This window comes from Thalassophryne amazonica, chromosome 1 (assembly GCF_902500255.1).
Source record: "Thalassophryne amazonica chromosome 1, fThaAma1.1, whole genome shotgun sequence".
NCBI lineage: Eukaryota > Metazoa > Chordata > Actinopteri > Batrachoidiformes > Batrachoididae > Thalassophryne > Thalassophryne amazonica.
Genome location: NC_047103.1, coordinates 46,436,845 through 46,450,633, shown reverse-complemented (window position 1 = coordinate 46,450,633; position 13,789 = coordinate 46,436,845). Strand labels below are relative to the sequence as shown.

The 13,789-nt window shown below is 40.8% G+C and overlaps 1 protein-coding gene across 1 annotated transcript in view; it reads right to left on the bottom strand.

Moving 5' to 3' along the window:
• Positions 1-13,789, bottom strand: part of flt1 (fms related receptor tyrosine kinase 1) — a 199,856-nt gene that overhangs the window by 181,477 nt on the left and 4,590 nt on the right. The window contains exon 2 of the mRNA XM_034169045.1: positions 2,355-2,451. Coding sequence (XP_034024936.1) covers positions 2,355-2,451 — 97 coding nt within the window. The remainder of the gene's footprint in view (positions 1-2,354; positions 2,452-13,789) is intronic.

Below are 13,789 nucleotides of genomic sequence, written 5' to 3'. Positions count from 1 at the left end.
TTACAATTTGTTCATGTAAATGGGGAATCTTCTTCACAGACTAAAGTTAATTATGGAGTTCCACAAGGTTCTGTGCTAGGACCAATTTTATTCACTTTATATATGTTTCCCTTAGGCAGTATTATTAGACGGCATTGCTTAAATTTTCATTGTTACGCAGATGATACCCAGCTTTATCTATCCATGAAGCCAGAGGACACACACCAATTAGCTAAACTGCAGGATTGTCTTACAGACATAAAGACATGGATGACCTCTAATTTCCTGCTTTTAAACTCAGATAAAACTGAAGTTATTGTACTTGGCCCCACAAATCTTAGAAACATGGTGTCTAACCAGATCCTTACTCTGGATGGCATTACCCTGACCTCTAGTAATACTGTGAGAAATCTTGGAGTCATTTTTGATCAGGATATGTCATTCAAAGCGCATATTAAACAAATATGTAGGACTGCTTTTTTGCATTTACGCAATATCTCTAAAATTAGAAAGGTCTTGTCTCAGAGTGATGCTGAAAAACTAATTCATGCATTTATTTCCTCTAGGCTGGACTATTGTAATTCATTATTATCAGGTTGTCCTAAAAGTTCCCTAAAAAGCCTTCAGTTAATTCAAAATGCTGCAGCTAGAGTACTGACGGGGACTGGAAGGAGAGAGCATATCTCACCCATATTGGCCTCTCTTCATTGGCTTCCTGTTAATTCTAGAATAGAATTTAAAATTCTTCTTCTTACTTATAAGGTTTTGAATAATCAGGTCCCATCTTATCTTAGGGACCTCGTAGTACCATATCACCCCAATAGAGCGCTTCGCTCTCAGACTGCAGGCTTACTTGTAGTTCCTAGGGTTTGTAAGAGTAGAATGGGAGGCAGAGCCTTCAGCTTTCAGGCTCCTCTCCTGTGGAACCAGCTCCCAATTCAGATCAGGGAGACAGACACCCTCTCTACTTTTAAGATTAGGCTTAAAACTTTCCTTTTTGCTAAAGCTTATAGTTAGGGCTGGATCAGGTGACCCTGAACCATCCCTTAGTTATGCTGCTATAGACGTAGACTGCTGGGGGGTTCCCATGATGCACTGTTTCTTTCTCTTTTTGCTCTGTATGCACCACTCTGCATTTAATCATTAGTGATCGATCTCTGCTCCCCTCCACAGCATGTCTTTTTCCTGGTTCTCTCCCTCAGCCCCAACCAGTCCCAGCAGAAGACTGCCCCTCCCTGAGCCTGGTTCTGCTGGAGGTTTCTTCCTGTTAAAAGGGAGTTTTTCCTTCCCACTGTAGCCAAGTGCTTGCTCACAGGGGGTCGTTTTGACTGTTGGGGTTTTACATAATTATTGTATGGCCTTGCCTTACAATATAAAGCGCCTTGGGGCAACTGTTTGTTGTGATTTGGTGCTATATAAAAAAAATTGATTGATTGATTGATTGATATATATATATATATATATATATATATATATATATATATATATATATATATATATATATATATATATATATATATATATATATATACGAGTATACAGCACAATGTGGTGCATTTTATGTAAATTTAAAGAATTATTGGCCTGCATTTTATTACATTTTAAATGATACACTCAGACATAAAACACATTAACCCATATATAATTATTTTCTCATTTTGTTTAGAAACTTTGGGAAAAGGTTTAGTTAAGCATGTAAGAAAAATTACTTGACAACTTATAAAGCATTGTGCCTTCACTGAAGATGTAAAAAAATGCATTTCACTTGCAGTGGATCTCTTTAAATACAGTTTTCAATCTCATTCAAGTGAAAACCAAATAGAAAATGACAATATGAATACAAGCATACAATGGGGATGAGAATATGTGTACTGCATTTATAACACTGGCAAAAAAAGGAAAAAAAAATTAGAGCACCCTGGGGAGATGAAAAATTCAAGTTGCTGGCTGGTGATCTGCTTTGTGAATCTACGCACTCACCAGCATTCAACTGAAGGTGAGATTAGCAACTCAATGGTTACCAGATTGAGCCCTGCTATGTAATATCCCATAAACATGTCGAGCTGGCCTCGATGCACACGTTCATAAACTTACAACTTCATCACCCTCAGGGCCAGAGGGAAAAAATGTTTATATTTATTAAGATGCAGTTTGGTGTAAATGTGGATAATGGCGTGATAATGAATTGAACATTGGTAGTTGTGGTTATTTTTTAAGTTTACAAGTCAAAGGAGTCACTTATAATATGGTTAAAAGGTTGTGCCCTAACTGAGGCGCAAAAACAAGATTTTAAATGTTAAACTGCAGTATGCTGACACCTCAGGCTGCAACCAACATATCAAATAAAGTCTTTGGCCTCTGGAGCTGAGACTCACCTGCAGTTGAGCAGCAGTACTTGTTTAGCCTCTAAAACCAGCTCTCTAGTTTTCACATCCAGGATAGGGGCACTGTACTTTCCCTTTAGTTCTTTATCTGCAGAGGGTGGAGATAAAAAAAAGGGCATACACAGTGAAACTGAGGAGCTGCACGTTGTTCAGTTCAGTGACACATTAATACCAACTACAACAAATGATCAGTTTGCGAGTCTGTCAAACTGGACTGGCACCGATTATGTAACACAATTTTTGTTCCTGGCTTCGAAGTGTTATATTTGTTATATATATCTTGCAACATCTGTGGCATTGTGCTGTGTGATAAAACTGCACCTTTCAGAGTGGCCTTTTATTGTGGACAGTCTAAGGCACACCTGTGCACTAATCATGGTGTCTAATCAGCATCTTGATATGGCACACCTGTGAGGTGGGATGGATTATCTCAGCAAAGGAGAAGTGCTCACTATCACAGATTTAGACTGGTTTGTGAACAATATTTGAGGGAAATGGTGATATTGTGTATGTGGAAAAAGTTTTAGATCTTTGAGTTCATCTCCTACAAAATGGGAGCAAAACCAAAAGTGGTGCATTTATATTTTTGTTGAGTGTAAGTCTAAATAATTATTTAGGGTGTGTGGAGTCCAAATCTCTTTGAATAGTCTGCAAGGGAATCCAGGAAGACAAAACTCTTAATATTTCTATCACGTCTCACGAGCACTGTTGGCAACAAAATCATCTGTGTAAATCCCACCCCAACAATATGTGATGATTTTTCCAGCAGGACCACTTACGGAAATGCGTAAGCACTCTTGAATAAATACTTAGCTCCCCTTCGTCACTGTTTATTAATGAGAAATGTAGATGGTTGTCTGCTCACTCTTCCTTCCTTATTCCCTTCCTTCCTTCCATTCTTCCTTCCTTCCTTTATTCCAGTGAAAAATATCAGTCAGGGTCATCAGTGTTTCAGTCCAGTGCTGTGTCTCCATAGATCAGAAATCATGACAGCTGTATCACTCTGCATCACTCACACAGCGCTGACGTTCATTACTAAATTTCAGTATTACCCGTCATTGTTCCCAAAGGATGTTCAAATAAGCACATTAGTATTACTCACTTTCTCTGCACTTCCTTTGCTATTTCCTCAAAATGTCCCTCACCCATATGCACGCACCCCCCCCCCCCCCCCCCACACACACACACATATTTTTAATATGTCAGAGGATGCTGGGTTTCCCTCAGTCTTTCTACAAACTAACAGTCACCACTACATCCCTACAATCTAACCTCAGCTGAACCCTAAAAATGATTTGTAGTTTGAATCCTCACAAAGTATTGAAGACGCACAGACACATAGTGGACAAAGGAGGGGAGAAGGAAGTAAGGAAACCACTTAAGGCTCCAGGGTCTTTTTTGTGACCTGTGAAATTTCTAACAGCCACATTCATTCATTTTCTGTACCCGCTTACTCCAAATAAGGGTCACTAGGGGGCTGGAGCCTATCCCAGCAGTCACAGGGCTTGAGGCGGGGTACACCCTGGACAGGGCGCCAGTCTGTCACAGGGCCATCTACATACAGACAAACACATTCACACCCGCACACACACACACACACCTCCAGTCAATATCAAAATTTCCAATCCACCTAACCCGCATGTCTTTGGATGTGAGAGGAAGCCGGAGCACCCGGAGGCAACCCAAGTGAGCATGGGGAGAACAAGGCGAGGAGGGAAAAGATTGCAAAACCTTCTTGCTGTGGGGCAACAGTGCTAAGTACTAAGCTACCACACTGCCCTAAGAGCCACATTTCCAAATAATTCCATGCAGTTTTAGCAGTTCATTTAACTGAACTTTTAACTTTCACTTTTGATGCTCTGTCTGCTTCTTCACCCTGTGTGCTGCTATCCAGTGCTGCTGGAACCTTACGAGTAATTTCCCTGAGGGAGTCTTCCTAGGGCATTAATAAAATTCTATCTAATCTAATCTATTTATAAGTACAAGAAAATTAAAAGCTCCATAATGTGTGAAAGTCTCATTGAGGAAGTTTCCTAAAACATTACCTGTAAAATTATTCTTTTCCCCTTAAACATGAATGAATTTAAATTTCTCTCATGATTTATCACAGATTTGAAAAGAAAGAAAAAAAAAAGCTTCAGATTATAGGCCTTTATTAGGGGGCCAAACCCCATTTGTTTTGTTTTTCTATTTTGGTGTGATATGCATTTTTATTTAACAAACACTTATGCTGAAAAAAAATTATATAATACTTTATTTGGTTTAAATAAATGATTTAACACCTCTGAAGGAAATTTACCTACATTTTCAAAATGGCCATGATACTGAAGACACAAGCTCAGTTTATATACTATAAGCAATCCTTGGGAATTGTTAATTGTTCAATATGTTCAAGTTATAAAAAAACCAAGATGGCTGCCAAATTTCAAGATGGCCACCAAGGACTAGTATAACAGTCATAACTGCAGTTAAGTTACGTAGACTGGTCTGATGGATGGTGTTCTTGTCAAATCATATGTTATTTATTACTCAGAATTTAAATTTTGAATTGAAGAACTGCCCAGAAATTTTTGTAGGATGATAAACAACTTGTCACAGATGATCTGGAAGCAAGCCACCACTTACAGATCTGTCTTCAGTTGCTCCATGTACACACAAGGAGGCTGATAATTGCGTTTTATTACGTGTAGCCCATTCTGCAAGAAATGGTCATCAGAAAATCATGGTTCAAGCTGTTGATACTGATGTTGTGGTGTTGGTTGCAGCAATGACTGTCTAAACTCAGAAGATGAGCTCTTATTGTGATTTAGAACTGGAAAGAGTTTTCAATATCTATCAGCCCATGAAACTACAGCAGGGGTATGGTCCAAGAAGACTCATGCACTTCTGATGTTCCATGCCTTGATGGAACATCAGAAGTGACACTGTATCAAGCTTTGTTGGCCATGGAAAATGACTGCATAGACTATATGGTGTCTTTCCAAACACGTGCCTTGTTGAAACTATCTTCTTACCCAGATGACATACCATAGGAGATGATGGCCCAAACTGAGAGGTTTGTTATCCTGCTCTATGATCAAACCAGCACATGTTCAGAAATAGATAAAGCAGGAGACATAATGTGTAGTCAATCACTTCAACAAAGGCTGCAATAGATGAGCATATCAAAAAAGCAGTGTACCAAGCAGGCCATGTGTGGGGTCAGATGCTGTTGTCCACACCCGAACTACCTTCATTGTGTAGATGGGGCTGGTAAAAGACATCTGAGGGATACTGTGAACCCTTCTGGACATGCTTACCATGCAGGCCAATCCAGCTATGAACTTGTCTTCTTCAAATGTAAGGAGTGCTACTGCACAACCCTCTGTGGCTGGGAAGGGGAGTGCTAAATACAATTTTAAAATAATAGACCTTAGATTTGGACAGTTCTAAATATCACTTATTTTGAGTCTAAAATTGTGAAATACAAGACAGAAGGAAGCTTCGGAGCAATTCCAAAATTCCTAATTCAAATTCTGCGTCATAAAAATGTTAGATTTGACACCTAGCTCATCTGTATCTGACAAGTCTAAGCAATTTTATTTCAATTACAATTTTCATATAAGTCATTGTGGCCATCTTGAACATATATTGACTTCCATTTGCAAATTGCTAGAACTATGCATGATATATGAATTCAACTATGTCCTAAACATCTATATATTATACATTATATCCATTGCTGATAAGATAACTGACCTGAAAACAGTTGTCACTGGCAGCCATTTTTTAAAATCTCTTCCATGGGTGACATAATGAAAATTCATGATGGCCCCATATCCATTTTTTTTTTGACTACCTTTGGCTATATGTGTACCAAAATCCTATGCTTTTATCACAAAACGCACAATTGTTTTGGAAATTTTAGCTAAGTTGCTCCACTATTCTGGCAAACGGACAGACCACTCAGGAAAGACAGGCAGTTCTTTGGTCAGGCTCTGCTCAGCAAAGCAGGAGAGCTGCTTTGTTGGACTGCATTAACTAACATGCCAATTTAACCTAAATGTTGTGTCTTTCCCACTCAGGGTGCAAAGTCACGATCTCCTGGACAGGAATCAGGCACTCCAACCAGGGGGCTAAAACCCATGGCCCTAGCATCTGTTGCTAGGGCATCTTTTGACATTGGAGAGTGATGCTTTTTGACTACATATACACAGCACTCCGGCTTGCCTCTGTCACACCAACACAGTGTTGCATGGAAGCCTTGACAGTGGGTCCCATCTATACATAAAAAAGGGACTGGAGAATATGTTCCAATTACAGAAGAATCACACTTCTCAGCCTTCCTCGTAAAGCCTATGCCAGGGGTACTAGAGAGTAGATTTAGTCCAGCAGTCAAACCTTTGATTCAGGAGGAACAATGCAGGTTCTGTCCTGATCATGGAATTGTGGACCAGCTCTTTACCTTGCACAGATATTAGAAGGGGCTTGGGAGTATGACTAACCAATTTACATGTGTTTTGTTGTGGACTTGGAAAACGCCCACCATCGGGGTGCTGTGGGAGCATGGGATACTGGAAAAACTACAATGCACAATATGGTCTCTATACAACCAAAGTAGGAACTTTGTCCACATTCTGAGCATCACATCATGCCTGTTCCCAATGGGTATTAGACTTCACCTAGGCTGCCCAATGTCATCAATCCTTGTGATGTTCATGGACAGGATTTCAAGGCACAGTCAAGGACTGGAGGGTGTCCAGTTTGGTGACCTGAGAATTACATCTTTGTTTTTGCCAGATGATGTGATTCTGTTAGCTTCATCAGACAGTAACCTCCGACATGCACTGGGCAGGTTTGAGGCTGAGTGTGAAGTGACTGGGATGAAGATTAGCAACTTCAAATCTTTGGTCACAGCCCTCTGTTAGAAAAGGGTGGATTGTCCCCAGGGGGAGTTATAACCCTAAGTGGAGGAGTTCAATTATCTCGGACTGGAGCTGTGTATGAGGTTCTGCAGAGAATGTACCACACCATTGTGGTGAAGCAATACCTGACCCAGAAGGCAAAACGCTTGATTCACATTCCTATCCTCACTTATGTTCATGAACTGTGAGTACTAAACAAACGAACAATGTTACGGGTACAAGCAGCGGAAATGAGATTCCTCCTTCCAGTACCTGGGCTTACACTCTGGGACAAGGTGTCGAGCTGGAGAATTCATGAGAGACTCAGAGTAGAGCTGCTGCTTCTTCACATCAAAAGAAACTAGCTGAAATGGTTTGGGCATATGTCGAGGATGCCCCCGATTGTCTCCATAGAGAGGTCTTCCAGGCATGTCCAACTGGGAGGAGGCCCTGTGGGAGACCCAGGACATGCTGAAGGGATTACATTGCCCAGCTGGCTTGGAAACTCCTTGGGATCCCCCAGAAAAAGTCAGAGGACTTGGGAGAGGATAGGGAAGTGTGGGATGAGCTGCTAAATCAATTGCCACCATGAGCCGGACCCAGACAAGGGGCAGAAAATAAATAAATTAATACATTAAGTAATGAAAAAATGCTTCAAAAATTACATAAATTGGAGTCACAAACGCATATTAGCGATAGAATTTTTTTTAAATGCCTCCCCTGTACGAGGTCTATTAGATAAGAAACCAACACTTTTATTTTTTTTTTAACTATATGGATTTGAATGACGTGCGATTACACCAATCATGCTTGAACCCTCGTGCGCATGCGTGAGTTTTTTCACGCGTGTCGGTGACGTCATTTCCCTGTGGGCAGGCCTTGAGTGAGATGTGGTTCAGCCCTCTCGGCTGAATTCCTTTGTTTCAGACGCTGCTCGAGACGGCGCGCGTTGCTTTATCAAAATTTTTTCTGTACCTGTGAGGAATATCCGAGTGGACACTATTCGAGAAATTCAGCTGGTTTTCGGTGAAAAGTTTAACGGCTGATGAGAGATTATGGGGTGTTTCTGTCGCTGTAAGGACTTCCCACAGAGCGGGACTTCGCGCAGCGCTTCCAGGCGCCGTCGTCGGCCTGTTTCGACCTGAAAACATCCTAATTTAAGGCTTAATTCACCCAGGACGTCGTGAGAGAACAGAGAAGATTCAGAAGAGGCTGGCATGAGGACTTCATCCGGACATTCCACTGTTTAAGGACATTTTTTAATGAAAGACGTGCGCGCAAATTCGCCGAGTCATTTCCGCGATGACTCGGCAAATCTGTGTGCGCCGCGACAGGAAGAACACCTCCGTGTTGAAAACCATTTGTAAAATTCAGGCGGCTTTTGATGGCTTTCAACAAGTGAGTAACTGAGAAATTGTTTAACAGCTTGGGCATGTTCCAACTTGTCCGTTAAGGTTTCCAACGGAGGTGTATTTCCTGTCGCGACCCCCCGCGGTCGGGTCCGGCCCGACATGCGACTCTGCCCGCACGTTCTTTCATTACAAAATGTCCGTTAACAATGGAATGTCCGAATAAACTCCTCATGCCGACTTCTTCTGAAAGTTCTCTGTTCTCTGACGACTTACTGGGTCAACAGAGCCTGAAATGTGGAAGTTTTCAACTTGAAACGGCGAGACGCTGCCGCCTCGAAGCGCAGATCGCTGTCAGGCGCCGTGGGCCGTCCTTAAAGCGACACTACCAGACCAAAATCTCTCATCAGCCGTTAAAATTTTTACTGAAAACCAGCTGAATTTATCAAATGGTGTCCACTCAGTTGTGCCTTACAGTTTTGAAAAAATTTTGATCAAACAAAGCAGCAGTCTCTGAGCCATTCCTAAACAATGAAAAAATCGACGAGAGGGTGGACCACTCCTCACTCAAAGACTGCCCACAGGCAAATGATGTAACCGACAGGCGTGAAAAAAACTCTTGCATGCCCACGAGGGTTCAAGCATGTCTGATGTAATCACACGTGATTCCAATCCTTATGGTTTTTGAAAAAAATAATAAGGTCGGATACTTTTCTAATAGACCTTTTCTAATAGAATAGAAATAAATTTTTTTCCTCAAAATTCTACACGCAATACCCCATAATGACAATGTGAAAAAAGGTGTGTGTTTTTTTGTTTTGTTTTTTTTTAGAGTTTTGCTAATTTATCAAAAATAAAAAACTAAGAACTACATGTGCATAAGTATTCACATCCTTTGCCATGAAGCTCAAAATTTACCTCAGGTGCATCCTGTTTCCATTTATCATCCTTGAGATGTTTCTACAGCTTAATTGGAGTCCACCTGGGGTAAATTCAGTTGATTGAACATGATTTGGAAAGGCACAGACCTGTCTACATACGAGGTCTGTTAGAAAAGTATCCAACCTTTTTATTTTTTCAAAAACCTGATGGATTTGAATCACATGTGCTTGCATGAGCCAACCTTGAACCTTCGTGTGCATGCGTGATTTTTTTCACGCCTGTCGGTTGCGTCATTTGCTTGTAAACAGCCTTTGTGTGAGGATGGGTGTCGTCTCTCGTCGTATTTTCTTTGCAAGGAAATGGTGGAATGACCGGAGCAGCGCGACTGCATCAAATGTTGCCAGAAACTGGGCGACAGCCAGGTGGAAACCATTCAGATTATTCAGACGGCTTTTGGTGACAATCCTCTGGGCATCACACAGATTAAGGAGCGGTACAACCGGTTTAAAGACAGCCGCACAACTGTGGAGAGTGCGCCGCGCTCCGGTCGGCCATCAACACGCTAAAATGACCGGATCATTCCAAAGTGAACACTGTGGTGATGCGGGACTGTTGTGTGACAATCTGAGAAATTGTGGAAGAGGTGGACATCAGCACTTTTTCTGCACATTCCACTGTGACAGAAGATTTTGCCATGAAAAGAGTGGCGGCGAAATTCATCCGCATGAAGCTGATGGCACAGCAAAAGCGCCTCTGTTTTGAAGTCTCACAGGACATGTTGTAATTTCCTCACAGCAGTGGATGGAAATGAAATTATAGACATTGTGAATAATTGTAAATATAAAACATCTACCGATTTAAATGAAATTGATATGGTGGTGGTAAAACAGGTCATTGAATGGATTGTAGAACCATTAACATACATCTGTAACTTATCATTTCAAACCGGTAAATTTCCCAATCAAATGAAAATAGCTAAGGTTGTGCCGCTGTATAAGACTGGGGATAGACACCACTTCACAAATTATAGACTTGTTTCTTTGCTTCCACAATTTTCCAAATTATTAGAAAAATTATTCAATAATAGATTAGACAAATTCATAAATAAACATAAATTACTTACTGATAGTCAATATGGATTCAGAGCACATAGTTCAACATCACTTGCATTAATAGAATCAGTTGAGGAGATTACAAATGCCATAGACCACAAATTACATTCAGTTGGAATATTTATAGACCTTAAAAAGGCTTTTGATACAATTAATCATGACATATTAATCAATAAACTTGAACAGTATGGGATTAGGGGGTTGGTGTTGCACTGGGTGAGAAGCTACCTAAGTAACAGAAAACAGTTTGTGAAGTTGGGGGAATATACATCATCATGCTTGGACAATGCTTGTGGCGTCCCACAGGGGTCAGTATTGGGTCCAAAACTGTTTCTAATTTATATAAATGATATTGTCAATGTTTCCAAAATATTAAAATTAGTATTATTTGCAGATGACACAAGCATTTTTTGTTCAGGGGGGGATTTGCAGGAGTTACTGAGGAGGATCAGTATAGAAATGGGAAAATTGAAAATATGGTTTGACAGAAACAAATTATCATTAAACTTAAGTAAAACAAAATACATGTTATTTGGCTATTGTAATACAGACATACAGGTTCAGTTACAAGTCGAGGGGGTAGATATTGAAAGGGTACATGAAAATAAGTTTCTGGGGGTGATAATAGATGATAAGATAAACTGGAAGACTCATATAAAACATATACAAAGTAAACTGTCAAGAAGCATTTCAGTTCTAAACAAAGCGAAACATATTCTGGACCACAACTCACTCCGCATTCTTTACTGCTCACTGGTTTTACCATATTTACAGTACTGTGCAGAGGTATGGGGTAATACTTATAAAGGTACAACACAATCACTATCAGTAATGCAGAAAAGAGCTATAAGAATTATTCATAATACTGGCTATAGAGATCATACAAATCCACTATTTTTACAATCCAAATTCTTAAAATTCACAGACTTGGTTCATTTTCAAACAGTACAAATTGTGTATAAAGCAATAAACAATTTACTTCCAGCAAATATTAAAAATATGTTTTTTAACAGATCAGGGGATTACAGTCTGAGGGGGAAATTTAATTTAAAGCATCAGTGGGCACGAACAACATTAAAAGGTTTCTGTATTTCTGTCTGTGGGGTGAGGATGTGGAACAGATTGGGAGTGGGGCTCAAGCAATGTCCAAGCATGAACCAGTTCAAACAGCGGTACAAAAATATGTTTTTTTCTGGGTATAGGGAGGAGGAAGGGTAATGAGGGTTAGGGTGTTTTTGTTTTTTGCTTCGGCTTGTAAATATATAGTATTTTGTATGTAAGTAGGTATGTGTAGGTGTATATTTATGTTTGTGTATATATATGTGTATATATGTATATGTGTATGTATATGTGTATGTATGTTGATGTGTGTATGTATATATGTATGTGTATGTGTATATATATGTATATATATATATATATATATATTGATATCGGTTTAGGTGTGTAGGAATCTATGTGTATATGTGGCAAAGGGTATTACTGGTTGTGGGGAAGAAGGGGTATGGATAAATAAGCTGATGCTTCACCCTACCCCTTTTCGGACATGTTGGGTACACAGTAGGAACTTTTTTGTTGTTGTCTTTACTGATCTATCTTGTAATTGTTGTTGTATCAAATGTTCGAAATAAACAGTTTTCATTCATTCATTCATTCAAATCTGCCCAACTCTTCCACCATTCGGAAGATTCAGACGGCTTTCGGTGGCTTTTCAGTCGTGTGACTATCCAAGAAATTGTGGACGAGGTGAGCATGTCACAACATGTCCTGTGAGGCTTCAACACGGTGGTGCTTTTGCTGTGCCATCTGCTTCGTGCCAAAGCCATCGGCATGAATTTTGCTGCAACTCTTTTCATGGCAAAATCTTCTGTCACAGTGGAATGTGCCGAAAAAGTGCTGATGTCCACCTCTTCCACAATTTCTTGGATAGTCACACGATGGTCCCATGTCACCACAGCCTTCACTTTGGAATGATCTGGTCATTTCAGCATGTTGATGGCCACCTGGAGCGTGGCGCGCTCTCCACCGTTGTGCGGCCGTCTTTAAACCGGTTGTACCGTTCCTTAATCTGTGTGATGCCCAGAGGATCGTCACCGAAAGCCATCTGAATCTTCAGAATGGTTTCCACCTGGCTGTCGCCCAGTTTCTGGCAAAATTTGATGCAGTCGCGCTGCTCCAGTCGTTCCACCATTTCCTAGCAAAGAAAAAACGACGACAGACTACACCCATCCTCACACGAAGGCTGCTTTTAAGCAAATGACGCAACCGACAGGCGTGAAAAAAAATCACACATGTGCACGAAGGTTCAAGGGTGGCTCATGCAAGCACACGTGATTCAAAACCATCAGGTTTTTGCAAAAAAATAAAAAGGTCGGATACTTTTCTAAGAGACCTCGTATAAGGTCCCACAGTTGACAATGCATGTTAGAGGACAAACAAAACATGAAGTCAAAGGATCTCAGAGACAGGATCCTTTGACAGGACTGCCTTGAGGCACAAATCTGGGGAAAGGTACAGAAGCATTTCTGCTGCTTTGAAGGTCTCAAGAAGCACAGTAGCCTCCATCATCAGTGGGAGATGTTCAGATCCACCAGGACACTTCCTAGAGCCGGCTACCTGTCTAAAGTTAGTGATCTGGGGAGAAGGGCCTTAGTCAGAGAGGTGACCAAGAACCCAATGATCACTCTGTCAGAGCTCCAGCTCAAGAGGAGAACTTTCCAGAAGGACAACCACCTCTGCAGCAATCCACCAATCAGGTGTGTATGGTGGAGTTTGCCAAAAGGCACCTGAAGGAATCTCAGACCATGAGAAACAAAATTCTCTGGTTTTATAAGACAAAGATTGAACACTTTGGTGTGAATTCCAGATGTCATGTTTGGAGGACACCAGGCACCATCCCTACAGTCAGTGAAGCATGGTGGTGGCAACATCATGCTGTGGGGATGTTTCTCAGCAACAGAAACTGGGAGACTAGTCAGGATTGAGCGACAGATGAATGCAGCAATGTACAGAGACATCCTGGATGAAACCCTGCTACAGAGCGCTCTTGACCTCAGATTGGGGTGACAGCAGGACAATGACCCTAAGCAGACAGCCAAGATACACAACAAATTTTGCAGGGTAAATTGCACTCTACAGGGACTACAATGGATCCAGCTCCAACAAGAGTTAAATAAACTCTATTATCGTGTGAGATCAGC